The sequence below is a fragment of the Phytophthora ramorum genome (assembly GCF_020800215.1).
Source record: "Phytophthora ramorum isolate Pr-102 chromosome Unknown Phyram_PR-102_s0005, whole genome shotgun sequence".
NCBI lineage: Eukaryota > Oomycota > Peronosporomycetes > Peronosporales > Peronosporaceae > Phytophthora > Phytophthora ramorum.
Genome location: NW_027150651.1, coordinates 1,777,483 through 1,798,862, shown reverse-complemented (window position 1 = coordinate 1,798,862; position 21,380 = coordinate 1,777,483). Strand labels below are relative to the sequence as shown.

Here is a 21,380-nt window from a genome sequence, read left to right as displayed (position 1 = left end):
TGCATCATAAATGGCTCATAGACAGACAACTCAACTCGTGAACGATCAGACGTGAGACGAACAGCGAAATCTGTGTATTTCTCCGCTGGAATGTTTCTTGATCAACTCTCCGCTGTCACTTGGTCCTGCTTATCAAGAGTATCAGTAGTGACAGGTTTGTCAGCTTCAGTGGCATTCTTCTGCTCCTCCTTCTGTTTGCCATTGGCTTCTTGTTTTGCGATCTCCTTGCGTGCCGCTTCTTCTCGCCCGAGAAAATCGTTAGTCAAAGACTGCTGCAAGTCCTCGATTTCGTGGAAGACCTCCAGTGATTTCTCCAGGATCAGCGTAGCAGACTCCAGCGTGTTCTTTGATGCCTCTAAAGTCATGTTGGTAAACAACGTGTTTGCTTTGAAAGAACCTTTCGCCATCGTTGCCTGGACACCACGGATCTGGAACATGAATGCGGCAGACAAATGGGGTGCATGTAAATACAAATAGTGTAGCAGGGCAAAGAGCAAGCAGCATATCGACATCTAATGCTGTTACCTGATCTGACAAATCCCGCACTCGCTTTGAGATATCCCCGTAGCGGCATTTCATCTTGCCACAAATCACAGGCAGTGAAGCCTCCGCATCACTGATGTCCACCACGCCGGGAGTATGAATTCCTTGCGCTGCAACACGATCTTCCTCCGGAACAAAGGTAAGCAGCGACGCCTTGAACGTGCACATGCCCGTTTTCTTCAGTCCATACAACTTCGTGTCCGATTCCGGATTGCTGGAAGGAATAAGCTCCACAGTCATGGAGTAGTGATCGTTGTCCATACACTCGTCTCCGTCGTCATAGATCATGTATTTGTAATTCATCGTGATTGGATCAATGTGCCAGCCGCGGAAAATCCTACAAACACATGGAGCATTCAATCAGCGCTTCTCCTTCCATTTGCCAATGACCTTCAAGTCTACCTTACCCGAGAATAGTGGGAATTTCCGGTTTCTCTTTCTCCTCTGACACTGGTTCTTCCAGCTTCGCAGATGAATCTCCGTCCTCAGTCGTGTCCGGCACGTCCGCAACCACTTCCACCTCCACCTCGACTTTCTCCTCGATCTTGGCCTGGATTGTCACATTTGCTAGGTGGCAGAAATCTAGAGTATAGCTGCAATAGCGTTAGATGGGTTGGAGTCTCTTGTAAAATAGCGTTGCGAAGAGCGTTCTGCCTACGCTTTGCCCTGCTGCATCTCCCTCTCCTCGCGAACGCACGGCAGCGACTCGAGTTCATCAACAAATGGTCCTGCCTCACGTAACATAAGAGGAAGGACGCGCTACACGTTAGATATTTTACATTATTTCACACTTCGTCGCATCGCAGACTCGCCTTGGAATGCGGGAAGTGGATCGCGGGACGGCACCGGCAGCAGCACTTGCGGCACCTCCTCTTCTGGGCGCGGGCGCGGGACAATCCGGATGTCGACCTTGGGCGCTCCTGTGCACAGCGTGCTGCTTAACGCCACGACGGCCATCGCACCGGCGAACACGCTCCTGCCCCGCATACTCGTCGCTAGCTTGGCAATAATTGCAATAAATGTGTTTTCGCAGGGTTACTTCGTATGTTACATTTCGTCGGGTATGTTATGATACAGGTTGTATAACTATTGACAGGGATTTCGCGAGTTGAAGATGTGGAGTGATGGTCATCAAGCTTCGTGCGGAATGCGCCGCTCAGTGCGGAATTTGCCGTGTCGTGAGCAAGCGACCGAGTGGAGATGCAGGAAGACGGCGCCGCGGCGATTATGAGCGGCGTGCACCGGGCGATAGAGCTCCTCGCCCGCGCTGCAGAAGGCTTGACGGCTTCACATGACAGTCACCAAGTTTCCTCGACGGATATTGATGCCTTGAAGCAAGTACTCGAAGAGCTTCAACGCCTCATCCTCGAAGTTGGATCGCAGCGTGTACTGGAGCTGTCGGGGGCGCAGTTGATGAACGCTGGCGTAGAGTTGTACAACGCGCCTCGAGCTGCTCTTCGAGCTCTTGAGCAAGTAGAGAAATCCAAGACGAAAACCGACTCAGAAGCTACGAGCTTACCACGGTATTTGTTAGCGGTCACGCGATTTGTAGCTGCGAAGGTCATGGAACTCTCATTGGTTTGCTCCAAGAACGGCGGTGGTCAGGAAAATGGAGCGAGGAAAAACACGCAGTTCATGGATGAGTGTGTCGACGTGCTGCGCTCGTTTGGACGAGTGGGAATGTTCTTGTTGGAGAGCGCATCAGTTGACTGTGAAAACTGCGAAGCGTATTTGGAGCTGGCAAATGAGGCCTTTTCTTCTTCGATGAAGCTCTGGTCTCGTATTGGCCTCGCTCATTTGACAAAATTTAAGCAAGGCGTGGAGCTGGACGATGTTGTGGATGATTTGTGGGACTTTTGTACCCATCACGTACGCGTGCTCCAGCTGATTTCACAGCGGCCTGACAATTCAGCAGGAGAGGCTCGAGATATTGTGTCATTGCTGAATGAGTTGAAGATGCTCGCTCCGTACAAACCTTCGTATGCCAGCAGCTTGCTTGATCTCATGCGCAGTGTTAGTGATGAATACAGTCAAACAGCGCAGCACGAACTGCAGGTGGTTTTTGCCGAGGAAGCGCTGCGTGTGAGTGAATCGCTTGAAAATGATGCAGACGAAAACTTTTCGGAGCTGGTTACGTCGTTCAAACAGCATGTGTTGCTGAATTTGATGCAATCTCTCTGCGCTAATAATGACATCGAGCGAGCAGAAGCGTGTTACCAACTCATTCCAGTTAATCGGAACTCCAAGGTCCTTCTACCCATGATTAAGCTCTACGTCGACAACGAACATTTTGATAAAGCACATCGCCTACTGCTGTCGTTGTTTCAACAAGACAACTTTGACGATTCCATCTTGGGAGCACGCACATACGCCCAGGGGCTGTCTTTCTCGATCAAAGGAATGGATATTTATCGACACCTAGCCATAAACTACGGGGATTGCGCGCATGCCATCAATGTGGAGATCGCATGCAATCTTGCTGTGGAAGAGAGCAACCGATACCGAGCGATGTCAGAACTCAAACGCATTGGCCTCGAATTGCTCGAGATGGAACGGTAAGAAACCATTGGGTAATCAGACCGGAATATAACGTCTCACTTTTAATTGCATATTACAGCCTAGGTGAAAGTGGTGATAACAGACTTGTCCAGCGGGTTCAACAAACCATTTTTGATGCTCTTCAACTCGCACTTAATTCCAACCAACACGAGGTAACGAATCAATAATGGTGTGCAGCGCGGCCAAATCGACTCAGTTTCCAGCTTGTAGGACTGTTTGAAGTGGGCGGATGCGGGATTGGCTTCGGCGTCATCAGCTGATGATAAAGCGACGTACATGAGGTAACATTGATTTAGAATGCGTGACCACTACATCAAACATTGATGAAAGTAATGCTCTGTAGGACGATGTCGCGTTCTTGCCTCCAGTTGGAACGCTATACTGAAGCTGGGGAGTGGGCAGAGAAGGCGTTTGCTGAAGAGCCTTCTAAGCAATCTCTATTCACTGTTTTCCAAGTGGCTCTACAAACAAAATCGAGTGCCTCAAATGAAGAGCTGGTTCACATTATGGAGCAACTAAAAGGCAGGGATGATTTTGAGATCGAAGATTTCCTCGCCATGGGAAAGCTGGCTGATGATCTTAGCCCAGCAAGACAAGATATCGTGATGCACGTTCTCGACGAGATTTGTCGCACGATGATGCAAACTGAGGACTGCCCAGCTAATCTGCCCAAGGAAGTCATCCTACAAAATGCAGCGCAGCTAGCATTCAGCACGTTCGCTCAGCGGCAGACTGAGCCAAGCCCTGCTTCAAGTATAATTTCCTATGGTGAGAAGTTCCTGGTTTACGCCTCTGCATTGCTGCAGTCATCAAGACCGGGTAGCATCGGCAATTTAGGGCCTTCTTCAGTGTTTGAGTGGTTCTATCGAATGAGGTACGACTCAGGATTTCTTTTTACGAGTTGGAATTGCAAACTCACAGTGGTTTCTTGATGACAGCTTTGACATCGCCAAAACCACCGGAGACGCCAAGTTCTTTATCGTGGCAGCAAACATTGCACAACGCAGCGACGAGCTGTACGGAGAACAATCCCCACTCAAGCAGCGATGCCAGCTAAGTTTGCTGGCAACGGTGAGCTCTGACATGAAAAATATAGAGACACTGGGCAAGAGTCAACTCTTGCGGCTTCTTGAAGTGATCGGTCGATTTGAAAGTATCGCTTGTGGGGACATGTACGCCAGTGCTGATGTGAAGATCTACTTGGTACGAAGTATGTTTTTATGCTTGTAGCAAGAGAAATGCTGTTCACCCTGATGATTTCTTGTCGACAGGCAAAGTCAGTGATAGCGGTGAAATTGCGGCTCTTTGACGCAAACACGAAAGCAATTCTTGATCTCTGTAAGGCCACAGTGCACAGCGCCACTGACCTCATGCAGATTGGAGGTGTGGCAGACGCAGATGATTGCTACCTCTCGCAATTTCGCTTGCACTAACACTGTGTTGAAGATCTAGTGCTGTATGCTACAAAGTTCAACGAAGCATCTGAAGTACGGTTTTTTCGGGCTCAACCTGTAGACAATTACACTCACACGGCTTACTTGAGCAGATTCGAAGCAGCTATCGATCACTTGCCAGCGAAATATCCAGCTTCGGGTACCGGCTATAATGTGTTCATTCAGCCATGCTATTGAACACAAATTGCTCACCCGAATAACGTATATCGATCAAAATGCAGGCTCCAAATGCTGGTCCAAGAGGATTCCATTGACGCGAACAAGCTGTGCTATCTGCTCCGACGGCTCATAACGCTAGCTGAATCGAAGACAAAAGCATACGAGTGCTTCGACCAACTGATTCAGTTCATAGACACTTTGGACGTCCCGCTCACTGAAGTCGACATGGAGTGGTTTGTTGTCAAAGCGTGGAACATCGTAAGTGAGCTTGTTGATCTCGTCCAAAAGAAGTTGTACTTCGAAGTACTAACCTACGCAATATTTGTAGGGTGTGTCCTGCCATCGCAGCAATGACGCAGAAGGAGCCCTCCGGTTTACAAGGACTGCTCAGACCATAATGCGTAGGCAGATACACATGAATTTTGGCCATCCAAATTGCAGGCTAACTCGTGTTCGTTGATTATGTGCAGAGCACAGCGAGTCCCTCGTTGGAAGGTTGGGCAACAACCTAGACGCACAATACCAAACAATGCTACGAATGAGTTCCCTACCAAAGATTGGCGGGTAGTCAGCGCGTAGCGCCCTAGCGCCCAACAGGATAGCGACTTTATCGACCGAGGCAAACAGCGTACAATTTACTTCCCCATTGCTTATGCCTCGTACACGTCAGGCGGAGAGCCATGACTCGATACTCCACCCATGTGCGTCTTTATAGCCTCCATGTAGGTTCGCAGTGTAGGTAGGTCTGTCGTTTCTTCTTTCTTTAAGACCTTCGAGGCCCACTTGCGCTCTGCATACTCACAAATCTGGAAAAACAAACGTAAGCGACAAGTTCGCAAGGTCAGCGTTCACAGTGAGTTCTACAAAACTGGAAAATGATAAAGAGTTAAACCCACCTCTTTGATATCTCGGCACGAATGCTGCGGTGAGACAGTGGCCAGCTGCGAGAGCTCCTCGCCGGAGAGTTGCTTAGCATAACTGCATAGAATAGGGAACACCAATACACTGCTTATAAGTTGTCTGCCAAACCACAACTTCTTCAGTGCAGAAGCTTACCGAGAAAACACCGCGCGGCGGGTCTTCTCGTCAGGAAGGTTGTAGCGAATGCAGAGATCAAAGCGACTGATCAATGCGGCATCCAAATCCTGCTTTCTGCAGCATAAAACAGCAATTACGTTTACAGTTTAGCAACCTCCCGATGCACAGAAGGCATCATCTGAAATTTAACAATGCATATACCGGTTCGTAGCGCACACAACCGTAGTCTTCTTAGCAGATGCAAAACCTTCCACTTTTTGCAGTAGAACCGACAAAATTCGACGCGAAGCCTCGTGCATTGTGCCACCAGAACGGTCTCCGGCAAGGGCGTCAATCTATTGCAGACAGCAATTCATAAAGTATCAGTAATGTTAACGCTGTACTTCAAAGTACACCAATAGACAACCAATGGGGACACGCACCTCGTCAATGAAAATAATGGCGCCATCGAGTTTCTCGCACGCGTCAAAGATCGCAGACATCTTTTTTTCGCTGTCGCCGTACCACTTGGACACCACACTCTCAATTGGGATATGTATCATTGGAATTCCAGCCTGCTGTGCGATGATACGAGCACTCAATGTTTTGCCAGTGCCCGGAGGGCCTTCAAATAAAACAGCGCGTGGACGATTGCTTTCGTAGCGGCAACGGGTTTTCTGCGCAATGCGCTCGTAAAGTTCTGGGTTCTGAAGCGCCAGCACAACCGTGTCTTCGATCTCGAGCTTCACGTCTTCGTATCCAGCCTAACCATACAGAAACATAACCAAGAGTCATAATTGGTAAAGCGCTACTGCTGTTTACCCCTTTTCAACAAATGCATACCAGACTCTCCCAGGTTAAACCGATTTCGCTTTCTGTTGGCTCGAAGACATCAATACCTAGCCCTTGAAGCTGCTGGATTGCTTCCTCCTGCAACCAAAGCGCACCATGTGAGTTACTCAAAGTAGGACTACTAGCAAAAACAACAAGCCAACAACGGACCTTGCTGCCAGGGGTTGCTGTTGTAGCTGTGGTCGGATTTCTTCCACGTCCAACAAGTGCGTTCCTACGCCGCTGCTCAAGGTCATGACGGAAGAAGGCGTTCACGTTCGCGTACGAGTAAATCTCCTTGTAGGCACCAACAATAGCGTCGATCTCGCCTTGCGTGAGAAATTCATCCTTGTAGAAAACAAACTTGGATGTCGCTTGCAATGAAGACGAATCACGCAAGAACTGGAACGAACCAGAGCCGTTCGTGTACAAGTACGTCACAGCAGGCTGTTCGTAGGCCTCCACCACCGACTTCTTCGCGGTGTTATCTAGCGGCATCACCTCTACCGACTGCTTGGAGGCAGGCGTCGACGCCTTTTGCAATTGCAGTAAGAAGCGACCAAGGATAGCTTCTTGGTCCACGAACGTCGGACACGCAAACTCGATCCGGATCGTCGACACGCCGTTGGGCGCGTGGATCTTTGAGATGCCAATCTTCTTGATCGGAAAAGCCTTCGGGATGCGCGTCTCGGAGCTTTTCAGCGTCGTACGGAACTCCGACACTTGCTGGCGAATGGTATCCACAGCTTCCGCGTACTCAAAGTGCTGCAAACACAGTCACAAATGGAGCATTTAGTCTTCCTCTCACGATATATCTAATACTTCAATAAAAGGTTCCTCCAACCTTCTCCTGCTTCTTGTCAGGGGCTGCCTCCAATTGTGTCGTGTCCGCATTCACCCCCACAACACCAGCGAGAGCTGCAGCAACAGCGAGCACAGCGAATCTATTGGGGCCTGAGTCGCCAAAGGCCGCCACGACGCTCAGAGGCCGCAGCGCTTGGCTGGAAGGAGCTGCAATGCGACATAGAGAGGCATCCATGGCCACTGGCAGCCGCGTGGACTGGACCACGGCGCGTGCTACGAGCTTGACGGCGAGCCCTCGCTGCATCCTTTTGTCTCGGATTCTCAAATAGAAGTAAATAGTAATACCTAGGTTTCAGTAAATGCACAAAATTGGGACAAAATGCTATGTTCGAATTGAGTTTAACAGTGACTCTGATTAGGAAATCGTGCTGTCATTTTTCTTGCGACTTTATCAATTGATACAGGTCGAAGTGACGATCACATATGTAAGGGATTTTACGGGTTTACTCACAGGAGGTGCATGTTGTGCGAGGAAAAGCGATATTTGTATTGAATGAGTGAAGGGAAGCAGCGTCACTATTCGTGACTCACTAATGCTTGACCATCTAGCGACCACCGCGCACAAACACTTTTTTTGGTGGGGTCTCGGCAGCTTTCTGCTCTTCGCCTTCACACCGCTGTCGGAAGGTGGCAAGCTGTCGTCTAAGGGTGCTGATCGTCTGGGCTTTCTGGGCAAGAATCTGGCGCACGTAAAGCGTCGTCGTTAGATTTGTAGACGCCATGGCAAAGCGCTCAGGTACCTACCTCTTCCAGACGCGAAACATACTGCTCAATACTCGCCGAGTCGCCAGTAGCGTCGTTTTGAATAGCTGCTAACATGGCACCTTCCTCTGTGAGTAGCTCTGCATTTTCCTGGACATATCCATCAATAGCGCATTAGGCACGAAATAGCGCAGTTCTGTTGCAGACAAATAAGAGTAACAAACCTGAATTGCATTCATGTGTGTGCTGAGCAAACCCTCCTGCTCTTCATACAGAGTCTGAACCTGTAGTCATGCACACACTATTGTCAGCGTTGCTGTCCCTTTCAGCACATACAAGTTAGGCAACAAGCTTAGCATTACCACTCCCTGCCACGCTTCCTCTGAATATCCGCTTTCCAAGGCAGAACCACTTCTTTTGTCTGCTTGTACAAACAGATTAGAGCCATGTAGAGGATAATCGCAAAGATAGCAGCGTACCCGAATGGTGCCGACGACTAATGCGGAGAATGCTCAAGTCGTCGCTCAAGTCGCGCGTGTGATGCGAGGAAATTGTCACTACATCCCTATTCCCACCATCAGCATCGCTCCTGTACTGATCACCACCGCCTTCGAGCATGTCATTATCATCGTCTTCTTCTTGACATTCCTCTTCCTCCTCTTCTTCTTGCTGATACCCGTCTTCGTCATCAAACTCCTCAGCATCGTCACTCCCATCTTGGTTGGGATACGCGTCGTCACCGTCAAGATCTGTTTACGGCACAACGTAACCTCAACATTAATGTTCATCCCATGGTAGCGATTCCACGAGTTCACACGCACCCTCTTCAAATTGGACGTCTTCGACACCCACAGCATCAGACTCAGTATTCCTCTCATCAAAGGCATCCGCAGAAACACGCTTCTCTTTGACCCGATCAGCATAGCGAAGAGTATTGATCGTATGGTCCGAGGACGAGGCACACGGCGAGACAGCGGCAATCATCACCGTCCTATCAAACAGAATTCAATCAGTTGCAAAAGCTGGTTGGTGCTGGATATCTTCAACACGACTTACTTCGCTTTGGCATTGACAAACGAATCTTTTAATACTTGGGTGAGCTTGCTTGCTCGAAAAGGGATATGAGTGCCTCGACCACCACTATCCAGCGCTCTATTCATCACAAAAATGCAACGCAAATGAAAGGATTAGGAGACAAATCTTAACCGGCCGCCATTTATAACGTACCGAAAGCACTCCTTCAAGGCCAGCAAGCTTCGATTGATTTCCGCAGACTCCAATCGTCGCTGCCGATTGTGATTCTTTGTATCTTCACCACGCTCACTACCCGCAAGATCGATCAATGACAATTTGCCGTGGAGTTGCCCAGTTGCTTTCTCACGAAGATTGATCTGGCAGATGCAGTGTGATCGCGATGAAACATCATTCATCTCCGTGGCATGCGTCGTGCGAAGACTGTTGCCTTTGCTGATCACTTGCAGCAGCTCCTCAGTATTCTGCGGTTGTACCTCCTCCAAATCCACAATCTGCACTTCGCCTGCGCCATCTTCACGAATCGTCAGCACCTGTCGATGCAACAAATCCTGGCATCGACCACCATAAATCTCAAAGAAGCTCACGCAAATATCCAAAGGATATCCGCGTCTTGCGAAGTCGTCGGCCTGCGCAAACACATCTGCCGCAATCTGGCTCTGGATGCCTTGCATCGTGTGCGTCTTGCCACTACCCGTTTGTCCGTATGCAAACACCGTAGCATGGCCTCCGTCATGGAACACAAACTTCACGAGCGGTTGAGCTGTGCACATGTACACACTCTCATTCGTCGCATTCTCATCAAAAGTCTAAAAACAATAAACAATTATCAAACACCAGTCCACAACCTCCATACCTCACCAAAATGCCCCGTACATGGTCGAAATTGAAGGCGTTGCTGTCCAGATACTTGGTGATACCGTCCACCTTGAGCTTGCAGTAGTGCACGATGGACATGGGGTTGAGACACGTGACGGCGTCGTAGTCGTGCTTCTTGACCTCTTTGGCGTTCACCGGCCGCTTGCGCACGCAGATGGTGATCTTGGTGTCCCCCGCCTCAGCGTGTGGCCGGCTGCGGTCCTTGTTCTGCTCCCGGAAGGCCTTGATCATGCGCTGGAAGTCCACGTCGCCCGGGTGGCCCATCTTCTCGTTTAGTTGGCTCTCCCGCTCGCGCTCACGCTTGGCCGCCGCCATAGCGCGTCGTCGGTCCTCGCGGTTCTTCTCGATCTCGGCGATGGCCTGCATCGTCGGCTTGGTGCGCGGCGTCGTGGAGGGAGCCCCACGGCCGGCGCCACCGCGCGCATTACTCGCTCGCCACGCCATCCGTCGTCGGTTAGAAAAATAATCCACCAGCGTAATTATCAGATCCACACTTCAATTTGGAATCAGAACGTCTCAGAAAAAGTGACGTTTCTGATTCTAGTTGCATTTCAAAATTGACAATTATGGCAAGGCAGGCGACCTCGTCGACGCAGTTGGAGGCGGCGATCGACGCCGTCGCGAGCGGCGCCATGTCGCTGCGCGAGGCCGCGCGCAAGTTTGACGTGCCCCGAACTACACTGCAGCGCCGTGTGCAGCGCCGCGCGGCGGAGGTACCCGAGTCGGAGGAGGCGTCAGAGTCTGCGGCGGTCAAGGCGGAGCCTGTCACAGTTGATTGCAACGCCCAGAGCGACACGAGCGGCGAAGAAGCTGCAGAAAGTTATACTGAGGAGCATGGAAATACTGCAGAGCGTGACCAGAGTAATATTACAGGACGCAAGCGACTCGCAGAGCAAATGGAGACACCGAACCAAGGTGGGCAATTGGGTAGTAAAATTATATTGGTTTTAGTGGGGTTTGACCGACTTTGCGCGTGGATTTAGGCCCGCGGAAGGTCATCAATTGCAAGATTCGGATGCTGTGTACGGCGGCCGGGAGCGCGTTGGATGAGTTGAGCAACAAGATGATCCGGGAGGGCAAGTGCATCTACAAGTTGGGATTGGGCCAGTCGCCGTTCCCCATCCCGCAGTGCATTGTTGATGAGCTACGGTGGGTGGAGGTTGTAATTGAATTTGGGATTTGTTGAAGCTGAGCGTGAGTTTGATTGCAGCGCTAACTCGCATCAGCGGGATTATTTGCCTGTTGCGGGGCTGCCGGAGTTATGTGACGACATTGCTGCGTGGGGGGCGGATCGATTGCATATTGACTACTCGCGGGATGACGTCTTGGTGGGGCCTGGAACTAAAGAGCTGCTGTTCGTCCTACAAACGGTGTATTATGGAGACCTACTGCTGCCCAACCCGAGTTGTACGAGTTACGCCCCGCAAGCAGCTATTGCTGGGAGGTGGGTACTTGAATTGTATGGAGTTTGCGCGTACAGTTAGTGAGGCGCAGTCTAACCTAACTCTGCGTAAAGAAACATGATGTGGCTGCCAACTCATGCAGAAGATCACTTCGTGCTGCGTCCAGAAGTGCTTGAAGCGCACTGCTCGAAGGATCCAGGTACGTGCAGCTACAGTTAGCTTACATCATAGAGCAATCGGAGTTTGCTGACACGGGATTATTATGTAAACCGTCAGACGCCCCGCGGATTCTCATTTTGAACAGCCCGTCAAACCCAACAGGGTGCGCTTACCAGGCCGACGAGGTTCGTGGTTCTGCCAAGATTTCAGTAGAGCGACGATAATACCCACCTGACGTTGCTTCGTATGTTGTGTTCATTGATCATCGCTGACCAGCTGGAGGCACTAGCAAAAGTCGCTAGGAAGTACCGGATTCTCGTTGTATCTGACGAAATCTACTCGGAGCTGCATCATTCCGGCACACATCTGTCGCTCTCCAAGTACTACCCGGAAGGAACCATCGTTTCAGGAGGATTGAGCAAATGGTGCGGTGCTGGAGGTTGGCGCATGGGCTTCTGGTTGTTTCCGCCAAGTATGGGCTGGTTGCGCAGCAGCATGCTCGTCATGGCGTCCGAGACGTACACGTCAGTTGCATCGCCTATCCAACACGCTGCTCGACGGGCGTTCGTTCTTGAGTAGGCAGCACGATCCAACATCCTCGCGAGAAAGCGACGCCAGACCCCGATTCTAACATGTTGCCTTGTTCTGCGCTGTAGTTGCGTTGAGCTGGCATCGTACAAACGCAAGTGCCAGAAGACGCTGCAGCTCATCGGCCGCTGGTTCTCGTACCAGCTGCAGAAGATGGACGTCGAAGTGCAGGTCCCGGAGGCGGGCTTTTATCTGTTCCCATGCTTCCGCCGACACCGCAAGGCGCTCGCGCTGAGAGGCATCTCGACTGACGAGCAGCTGTGCGCGCAGTTGCTGCAGGATACGGGCGTGGCCATCTTGCCGGGCTCGGCCTTCGGGCGTGCGTCGGAGGAGCTCTTCGCACGACTGGCGTTCGTGGACTTCAAGGGCGACCTCGCGCTCTATCTCATAGAGAGCATGGTAAGCAATTCCTTCAATGTGAGCCTTTGCCACCGAAAACTCGACTCACTCACCCCTAACGATATTTTGTGCAGCAAGATGACCCGTCTTTGGAGGCCATCGAGGGCTTCATTCAGTCGGTCTGCCCCAATCTCGATATCGCCATGCGCAAGCTGGCGGCGTGGATGGCTCTTGCGCGGCCGTCTGCCGCGCCAGCAACGGCCAGCGCCTCAGGCGTCGCCTTCTAACGAGCGAGCAGGTCGTGGGGAAACCGGTGTGCGCTCAATCGGTCGCCAACTGCTGCTCGCCGAGGCTGGAATTTTGTCTGGAGGTTGCACGTGAATGGCGCAATGGAGACTCTTGCCAACTCGCCGCTGACGTCACACGAAACCGCGCCCTGTGACGTGCTGTTTCTTGTCAAACGAGAAGGCATCTTATTCGCAGCATTGCATTGAACCGCTGTCCACGGAAGCCCAGCTGCAGTCGACGGAAGCTCCGCTGAATTGAAATGAGTTGGTGCCAGTGATGCCACTTTGAGCTTCTGCTCCGGGGCCAGGGCTGGCCACTTCTACATGGCACTGCGCAGCCGATTTGTGGCGAGAAAGTAGCGCTGCCCGTCCGACCCAACATGGAAGGCCAACACCAACAAAGCCAAGTCCATTCGACCCACCCTGGACGGCCAACACCACCAACAAATCCAAGTCGGAGCCATCCACAGGTCCGTGGTGGTTTCGTCCGATCGATTGACTTGTAACTTGGCTGCTTTTGCGTGCGTCAGCAACTCACACCGCACAACGAACGAGAAAGAGAAGACGAACACGGGGCGAGGGAGTAAAGCGACTTGCTGCTCCCGTTGTATTTTTCTGTTGTGTGGTTTTCCCCCTCTTTGCTTTTCTCTCTCCTTTCCCAGCTCCTGAGCATTTTGTGTATCTACACTTCAACTTGCTGTAAGACAAAAGCTAAACTGCAACAGTAGCAACCGGTGAGGACCAGTAATTCACAACAGCCCCACCTACTGGTTGTCAACGTTGCACAAGTTCTTGGTAGTCTCGTATTGCCCTTGGGAAATCAAACCCATGCTTGCTCGGTGTTGCTCAAGTTTCACACGAGGTAGTGGCTTCGTGAATGCATCAGCCACATTGTCAGTCCCAGCGACTCGTTTCACAGTGATCTCGTTCAGCTCAACACGTTCTTGGACAAAATGATGTCGCACATCAATGTGTTTTGTCCGACTGTGAAATTCAGGGTTGTTCGCCAACTTTCGAGCGCTTTCGTTATCCACAAATACATCTGAGGGGTTGTCCTGCTTTACCTTCAGCTCTTTCAACATCTGCCGCAGGTGTATGACTTCTTGGACAAGAAGGCTGAGCGCCATGTACTCTGCTTCTGTCGTGTGTAAAGCGACCGTTCGTTCTGTCTGGCTTGCCCAAGAAATGGTGCTGCCACAGAACTGGGTGAGATACCCAGCAATAGACTTCCGATCGTCCACTCGGTTCGCAAAGTCTGCATCTGCAAAAGCTTTGAGATGATCATTCAATTCCTGCTGACTCCATTGCACTCCTCCTAATTGTAGGCCCCAGTCCTGCGTCTCCTTTAAGTAACGTAGCCCACGCTTTGCAGCGCGCCAGTGCAAAATTCCAGGGTTCTCGAGAAATTGACTGCACTCACGGACCAGGTAAGTCAAATCAGGGCGTGTGCCCAACATCAAGTACATTAGACTGCCAATTACAGCCCGGTACGGCTTTCCACTCATCAAGCCCTTCTCCTCTTTCGTGGTCGGACGCATGACCTTCGATAGCTTCAAGTCAGGCGTGCTTGGCACTTTGCAGCCATTGCATCTTTCCATTCCAAATCGATGCAATACTTTGTCAGCATACTTGCGCTGGTTGATGAAAATTGTCCGCTCCATTCTGTTCCGCATTATCTCCCAGCCCAATATGTAGTGAATCGGCCCCAAGTCCTTCATCTCGAAACGCACGTGAAGCATCTGCTTCAGCTCCTTCATCAACTTCTTGTTGGGGGCGAAGAGAATCAAATCATCCACATAGATGGAGATAAACACCAGCTCACCATCAATCTCTTTCACAGCAACACAAGCCTCACAATTCATTATTGTAAAGCCTTGTTTTTCTAGGTGGTCTTTCAGTAGGCGAAACCAAACACGAGGGGCTTGTTTTAAGCCATACAGGCTTTTATCCAGCATGCAAACCCAGTCCTCTTTTCCTGTTTCCTCGTACCCCTTTGGTTGCTCCATGTACACCTCTCTATCGATAGGGCCATTCAAGAATGCGGTCGTCACGTCCATCTGGTCGACTTCGTAGTCCCAGATTGCAGCCAGCGTCAGCAACATCCGCAGAGTCTCCAAGCGGACCACAGGTGAGTATACTTCAAGGTAGTCCACGCCATAGACCTGCATAAAGCCCTTGACCACCAGTCGGGCTTTGAACCTCTCAATTTTGCCATTAGGAAGATACTTTACACGAAATATCCACCGGTTTCCGAGCACCTTCATCCCTTTCCGTCGAGGGACCAGCTTCCATGTGTCATTTTTCTTCAATGCATGGTACTCGATGTCTGCTGCTGATCGCCACTCCTCTGAGTATTCACTATTCATTGCGTCGTCAAGGGTCTCTGGTTCATTAATTATACTGGCCGAAAGACAACATAAGTCTTGCCACCAATCCATTGCTTTCTCTTTTGCGATTTCAAACTGCATTTCATCACGTTTCACCTCCCAGCTTGATGAACCAGCTGACCTCTTCTTCTCAATTGAGTCTCCGTATGCAAGATGAATGGTGTCGCTTAGCCACCGTGGTGGCTTCGACACTCGGCCACTCTTCGTCCGGTATTCTCTGCAGCCAGTCTTCGATGCCTTACTGCGAGGTGCATCTCGCTGCTCAGAGACGGTAAGGTCCCCCATCGGCGAGTCACCATCAGCATCCAGCGTCTCGTTGCTGGTGGTCGCTATCGCACCAGGCAAACGAGTGGAAGATTGCTGCCCTTCGGTCTCCTTATCATCTTGCTCTACAGCCGGTGTCGCACACCGCCTACTGCCCGGACCATCAGACTCTTCATTTGGTGTATCGCACCGTTCACAACTTGGTTTCTTTCTTTTCCCTCTTTTTCTTTTCTTCTGACGAGGAGCATTTTCCTTCACCGGTGCTGCTTCTGCACCTGGTGCCACCTTTTTGTCTGTGCAGACTCTTTTGCGCGGAGCCGAGATGCCACTCGCTCGCGCTCTTTTTCGTGATATAGTAGTCTCACGAGAAGCACCACTAATCTGCTGTGCACGACTTTCATCTGCAACCTCAGCTGGCACTGCACCTCCACTAGCCCCACCAGTTCTGCACTCTGAGTCAGGCATCTCCTCAGCTTGAGCTTCCTCCAGCAAAGCTGGGATATTCTGCATCGTCGTAGCATTAATGTCCAAATACTCCGACGTGGGGACAGTTGGTGCCTCTGTACCATCCTTCAACAGGATTCGTCCAGGTTTATCTTCATAGAAGACCGCTGTGTGGCTGTAGAACGCCTTGTTCGTCGTGCTGTCCAGCAACCGATAGCCTCTTCGCTCACGAGAATAACCAACGAATACAGCTTCTTTTGCTCGTGAATCCATTTTCTTGCGCTCAACTTTGTCAACGTAAGCTAACACAGCACAACCGAATGTCCGAAGTCTCGAATACGCAGGTGTCTCTCTGAACCACACTGCATACGGGACTTGCATTCCTTTTCTCTTGTTCGGCACTATGTTTACACAATACGCTGCAGTGGCAGCGGCCTCCGCCCACATCTGCTTGGGCAGTCCGAAATGCTCCAGCAAGCACCTCATCCTCTCAGTCACCGTGCGAATCATTCGTTCAGCAACTCCGTTTTGCTCTGGGGTATGCTTCACCGTCAGCGAGCACTCCATTCCGTACGTGCGTTTGCACTTTTCACCGAGCGCTAGTAGTTCGCGAGCATTATCACAACGAAGCTCTTTCATTCGGATTTTCAATTGTGTTTTTACTCGCTCATAGTAGAACTGGAACTTTGCGTAGACGTTGGTGCGCTCTTTCATCAGAAACAAAGTCGAGAAGCGAGACGCCTCATCGACGAAGAGAGCAAAGTAGCGCATGCCCGAGTATGACGCCACTGGATACGGCCCCCAAACATCCACGTGTGCTCGTTCTCCAATTAACCAGTCACGATTCGAACTCTGCACCGAGTGAAAACTCTTTCTCGTCATCTTGCCTCTCACACATGCTTCACAGCTGAAATCTTGTCTGATCCTCAGATCCACAGCTAACAACGGCCAATCTGCATGTCGAAATAGTGCGTTGAATATTGTCCGTCCTGGGTGACCAAGGCGCGTGTGCCACAGCTGCACCTTGTAGTCTCCATCCATGGCGACGACCAATGCGGAGTCCACAGGACTTTCCAGCTCTAAGCAATAAAGATTGGTTCTGTCGACATGTGCCTTCGCACTTCCTTGTTCAAATTTCACCTTTGCGAATTCATCGTCATCAAAGTGAACTCGAACCTTCTCATCAGTGGGCAGGGTTTGTGCGGTTTGTCGCCGCACTGAGAACAAACTACATTGCAGTTCTGGTACATAGCGTACTCCACGCAGTACTAACGTCCGCCACCCACTCGTAGTCTGGATCTCCTTTTTCACGGTGCCAATTCCAGCTACATTCAACCAGTTCTCACCACCAACTCTCACCAATGCACTCATGGCCGTGAACGAAATAAAATCAATTTTCTGGTTAGTCAAATGGCTTGTGGCTCCCGAGTCCAAGTACCAGCGCTTGCTTGCAAACTTCTGCACGTTGGGAGGCTGCTTAATGAGAGCACTAACCACATATGCCGATTCATCACTCTCATCTTGAGTATACTGGTTCTTTGCAGCTCGCTTCCCCTGCGCTCCTTCTACCTTGGCTTGCTTTTGAGGTGGCTCGGATCCGCGGGCACCACTTGGCGGATGTCTGCCTAAGTGCGGGCAGTCTCGCACTTGGTGCGATTGCTCTCCGCAATGAAAACATCTTCCTTTACTGGTGACTTGACCTTCACGTCCGCGTCCAGCTCCTTGGCTACCTTCTCGACCACCACCACGACCAAAACCTCTGCCTCGGCCACGTCCTCCACTGCGGCCACCGCGGCCACGATCAGAGCCACGACCGCGACCACGACCTCGGCCCCGACCTCTACCAGATCCTCCAAACAAGGCTTGATCTTCGTTGCCTTCATTTAGCTTTCGTCCTTGGCGCCGATCATACGCGAGCTCCAATGCATGCTCCAATTGATCATAGTTGGGAGGGTCATTTACATCTCGAGGCACGTGACTTGCCAAAAATGTTTCCACCACGTTATCGTAATCGTCAGGCAGTGTGCCGATCAAAATCGCAGGCTTCTCATACTCATCAAGAGGTTTACCCAATAGAGCAATTTGATCAATTAATCTTCGCACTTCACCCAAATGATCGGGCATATTCCCGTTCTCCTGGAGTCGGAGCTTCCTCAGCTGTGTCATCTCCGCTGCATACTTGAAATACGTTTTCCCGACGAATCTCTGCTTCAGTCTCTCCACTACACGGAACGCAGTCGGCTCAAACTTCACCGTTTTCACTATCTTGTCTGTCATTCCGTCATAGAGTAGCTCCTTAGCGCGCGCAGAGTCCTTCATCCACGCGTCGTGCTCGTTCTGCTTCGACTCCTCCGGCTCTTCGATCTCCTTCACGCAGTACTTCCACACTCCCTTGCGTTCCAGCTTCAACTTCATGCGCTCGAACCACACCTCGAAGTCCTTGCCATCGAACGGTGGGTGAGCGGCCTTCTTCTCTTCCTTCGTCTCTTTCTTCGTGTCTCATGAACTTCACCGTCGGGGAGTTACCAACGCAGCTTTGGGCTCATAACCACTTGTAACTTGGCAAAGCCAAGTCCATTCGACCCACCCTGGACGGCCAACACCACCAACAAATCCAAGTCGGAGCCATCCACAGGTCCGTGGTGGTTTCGTCCGATCGATTGATTACAGTAGTTCTCGTAAATTACACATACATAGCCTGCAACCCAAGCCTCGGTACAAAGCCACGAAGAGACGACTGGGGGAAGTTGTCTCGGCATTTCACTTGCTGACTTCTCTCGCCTTCTCGATGCCTGCGGTCGACGAGTACCCGCGCCGTACGCCGCCCCGGGACGCCGCGGCGCGCTCGCGCTCGGCCGCCGGCAGCGCGCGCGCCCTCAGCGCCTCGTTCCAGCACCAGGTGCAAGTGAGCGGCAGCAGCAACCTGCGCGCGTCGTACCAGGAGCCGCAGCCTTCCAAGAAGAAGCGCCACAGCAACAGCAAGAAGAGCGCGCAGATGCGTCACTCGCTCACGCACGTGCAGGGCTCAGACGCGCAGCGCTCCAGCGCGTCGTCCACGTCCGGATCGGCGCTGTCGCCGCCCCAGCGTGGCTCCAACTACCTCAATCTGCACACTACAGGTCGAGAGTTGAGCCCCCGCCAGCAGCTGCACCCGGAGTACCCGGCCGCGCCCCCCGCGGGCGATGACGTTCTCAAAGTAGAGATCCCGCGGTGGAAGTCGAAGCTCACGACGGACAGGGCCGACAGACTGCACATCCCAGCAGGAGCCGACAGTGCAGGCAACTCGCCCGTGGCCAGCGGAGCAGGCAGATCTTCGACGTGGAACGGCAAGGACGGACGAGGCGGACACGGGGGCTCCATGGGGGCGCTGGTGCTCGGACGGGACCGAGATAACGGATCCAAGAAGCGCTATACGGTCTTCCAGGTGTACGTGCACTTCCAGTCGGGAGCTGTCCGCGTGTCTGAGAAGAGGTACAGCCACTTCCGGGAGCTGCACAAGACGCTGAGGCGGAAATACGCAACGGTCGGGAAACTCTACTTCCCGCCCAAGAAGTTCTTCATGTCGCTGTCGCTGCGTGTGATTGAGCAGCGCCGGGAAGCGATTGAGACGTACATGAACGCGGTACTGACCCTGCGACCACGGCCGATTGAGGTCGTACAGTTCCTCAGCAGTGGCAGCAGCTCTGTGGACGACGAAGAAGAGGATGGCAACAGTACGGACGGACAGGCGCGCGGCGTGGATATGGTGACAGCTCCGAAGCACGTGCAGTCCACGTCCACAGCTCTTGGGACGTCTTCGCGGCTCAGCGCCAGCAACAGTTTTGCCTCGGAGGACGCAGGGAATCATTCCGTGACGATGCAAGACTTTGAGATCCTGAAAATGCTCGGAAAGGGGTCGTTTGGAAAGGTCTACATGGCTCGGGAGCGCGGAGGAGACGGTAAGATCTACGCGATGAAAGTGCTGCGCAAGTCGGAGTTAGTGAAACGCAACCAGGTGGGGCACACGATGATGGAGCGCCGCATCATGAGCTCCATCGACCATCCTTTCATTGTCGGGCTCAAGTACTCGTTCCAGACCGCCAGCAAGCTCGTGATGGTCTCGGACTATTGCTGCGGAGGCGAGATCTTCTTCCACCTGAAGAAGTTTCGCTCCTTCTCGGAAGCTATGGTGCGCTTTTACGCCGCGGAGTTGGTGGCCGCCATTGGCCACCTGCACGAGCGTGACATCATCTACCGCGACCTCAAGCCCGAGAACATTCTTCTTGACGAGACAGGCCATGTGCGACTTACCGACTTTGGCCTCTCCAAAACAGACTGCACGGACTTCACAGGCGCCAAGACGTTTTGCGGCACCCCCGAGTACCTGGCACCCGAAATGCTCATTAGCCGCAAGAAGAAGACGGAGTACGGCAAAGCCATCGACTGGTGGAGCCTTGGGACCCTCATGTACGAGATGCTCACGGGCTGGCCGCCTTTCTTTGATCGCAATATCGAGCAGATGTGCACCAAGATCATGAAGTCACCGCTCAAGTTCCCGGCTCACTTCGGTCTGAGCTCTGAAGTCAAAAGCCTCATTTCGGCACTGCTGGAGCGCGATCCGACGTATCGCATCGGCTCACGCCCCGGTGCTGGCGTGGAAGACATTAAGAACCACGTGTTCTTCTCTAGCATCGACTGGAAGTTGCTAGAGCAGCGCGGCGTCAAACCCCCGTTCAAGCCGCGTGTGCGCAGCCCGACGGACATCCAGAACTTTGACCGTGAGTTTACGAAGGAATTGCCTGATCATGGTTTCTTGCAGCAGGATAAACGACTTGCAGTGTCACCCAAGAACGAGTTCCAGGGATTTTCCTACACTCGAACGGAGGAGCCAGCATCAATGTCACGAGAGTCAAGCAGCAAGCGAGAAAAGCGCAGGTCAGGGCGCCGGTCGGAGCCGCGCCTTAGCGAAGGGTACGTACGAGGAAGGCATTGAAGCAGCGCTGGACGCCGAACTACTCTTCTGGATCTTCGTAGGGGTGCCTGATTCTCTCTCTCTTGCGTCTTGGGATGGGCCTTGGGTGTTGCTAGAATCGAGCGCGAGTCCCAGTCAGCAGCAGATCAGCAGTATCCCGAATTCGGCCTCGTCGGCCGTGACAGCACGGATTTCGACACTGGTTGTATCTAGAGTACGTGGAGGCCACCGCGCTCGTCGTGTCCAGTACAAGAAGGAGGCAGCAGGTGGGCACCAGGAGCAAGTACATGTGATGATATTCTGTTTCTAATTAAGACTTGGTACAGGTACGGAGCCGATCCGAGTGGAGTCGTTCGCTGGGAGACGTGAAGTACGTTGTAAGAAAATGAATGAACCTAATTTCTCTTACCATAAGTTGTGCACACAAAACATCATCCTAGCTATTGCTAACAATGCGCCGCGTTGTCAGCTGACGGAAAGTAGCTGCCGCCAACCTTAGAAGAAATGTGGAGACCTAA

General features: G+C 51.9%; 6 protein-coding genes across 6 annotated transcripts; 3 read left to right on the top strand and 3 right to left on the bottom strand.

Annotated features, from left to right (window-relative positions):
* Positions 1-101: 101 nt before the first annotated feature.
* KRP23_6273 (uncharacterized protein) lies at positions 102-1,530 on the bottom strand (the record flags this gene model as incomplete). The annotated part of the gene is made up of 5 exons (XM_067891445.1): positions 102-428; positions 526-880; positions 951-1,136; positions 1,202-1,271; positions 1,356-1,530. 5 exons carry the CDS (start codon positions 1,528-1,530, stop codon positions 102-104), a joined length of 1,113 nt encoding a protein of 370 aa, XP_067745800.1.
* A 213-nt stretch (positions 1,531-1,743) lies between these two features.
* KRP23_6272 (uncharacterized protein) lies at positions 1,744-5,283 on the top strand (the record flags this gene model as incomplete). The annotated part of the gene is made up of 11 exons (XM_067891444.1): positions 1,744-3,098; positions 3,161-3,254; positions 3,313-3,383; positions 3,446-3,976; positions 4,041-4,305; positions 4,374-4,485; positions 4,549-4,589; positions 4,649-4,695; positions 4,778-4,973; positions 5,044-5,116; positions 5,186-5,283. The coding sequence occupies 11 exons, from the start codon at positions 1,744-1,746 to the stop codon at positions 5,281-5,283; spliced, it is 2,883 nt and encodes a 960-aa protein (XP_067745799.1).
* An 82-nt stretch (positions 5,284-5,365) lies between these two features.
* Positions 5,366-7,671, bottom strand: KRP23_6271 (Outer mitochondrial transmembrane helix translocase; the record flags this gene model as incomplete). The annotated part of the gene is made up of 8 exons (XM_067891443.1): positions 5,366-5,521; positions 5,612-5,693; positions 5,772-5,867; positions 5,955-6,088; positions 6,176-6,496; positions 6,576-6,662; positions 6,735-7,328; positions 7,408-7,671. The coding sequence occupies 8 exons, from the start codon at positions 7,669-7,671 to the stop codon at positions 5,366-5,368; spliced, it is 1,734 nt and encodes a 577-aa protein (XP_067745798.1).
* Positions 7,672-7,972: 301 nt separating this feature from the next.
* On the bottom strand, positions 7,973-10,484 carry KRP23_6270 (Kinesin-like protein KIF2A; the record flags this gene model as incomplete). Its single annotated transcript, XM_067891441.1, has 9 exons — positions 7,973-8,107; positions 8,172-8,279; positions 8,354-8,413; positions 8,492-8,550; positions 8,609-8,878; positions 8,951-9,120; positions 9,186-9,281; positions 9,357-9,970; positions 10,038-10,484. 9 exons carry the CDS (start codon positions 10,482-10,484, stop codon positions 7,973-7,975), a joined length of 1,959 nt encoding a protein of 652 aa, XP_067745797.1.
* Positions 10,485-10,606: 122 nt separating this feature from the next.
* On the top strand, positions 10,607-12,816 carry KRP23_6269 (Asparagine--oxo-acid transaminase; the record flags this gene model as incomplete). The annotated part of the gene is made up of 8 exons (XM_067891440.1): positions 10,607-10,955; positions 11,024-11,189; positions 11,251-11,484; positions 11,557-11,642; positions 11,720-11,787; positions 11,879-12,177; positions 12,259-12,589; positions 12,664-12,816. The coding sequence occupies 8 exons, from the start codon at positions 10,607-10,609 to the stop codon at positions 12,814-12,816; spliced, it is 1,686 nt and encodes a 561-aa protein (XP_067745796.1).
* A 5,883-nt stretch (positions 12,817-18,699) lies between these two features.
* Positions 18,700-21,345, top strand: KRP23_6268 (Kinesin-like protein KIF16B; the record flags this gene model as incomplete). The annotated part of the gene is made up of 5 exons (XM_067891439.1): positions 18,700-19,849; positions 20,808-20,861; positions 20,979-21,128; positions 21,189-21,239; positions 21,332-21,345. 5 exons carry the CDS (start codon positions 18,700-18,702, stop codon positions 21,343-21,345), a joined length of 1,419 nt encoding a protein of 472 aa, XP_067745795.1.
* Positions 21,346-21,380: the final 35 nt, after the last annotated feature.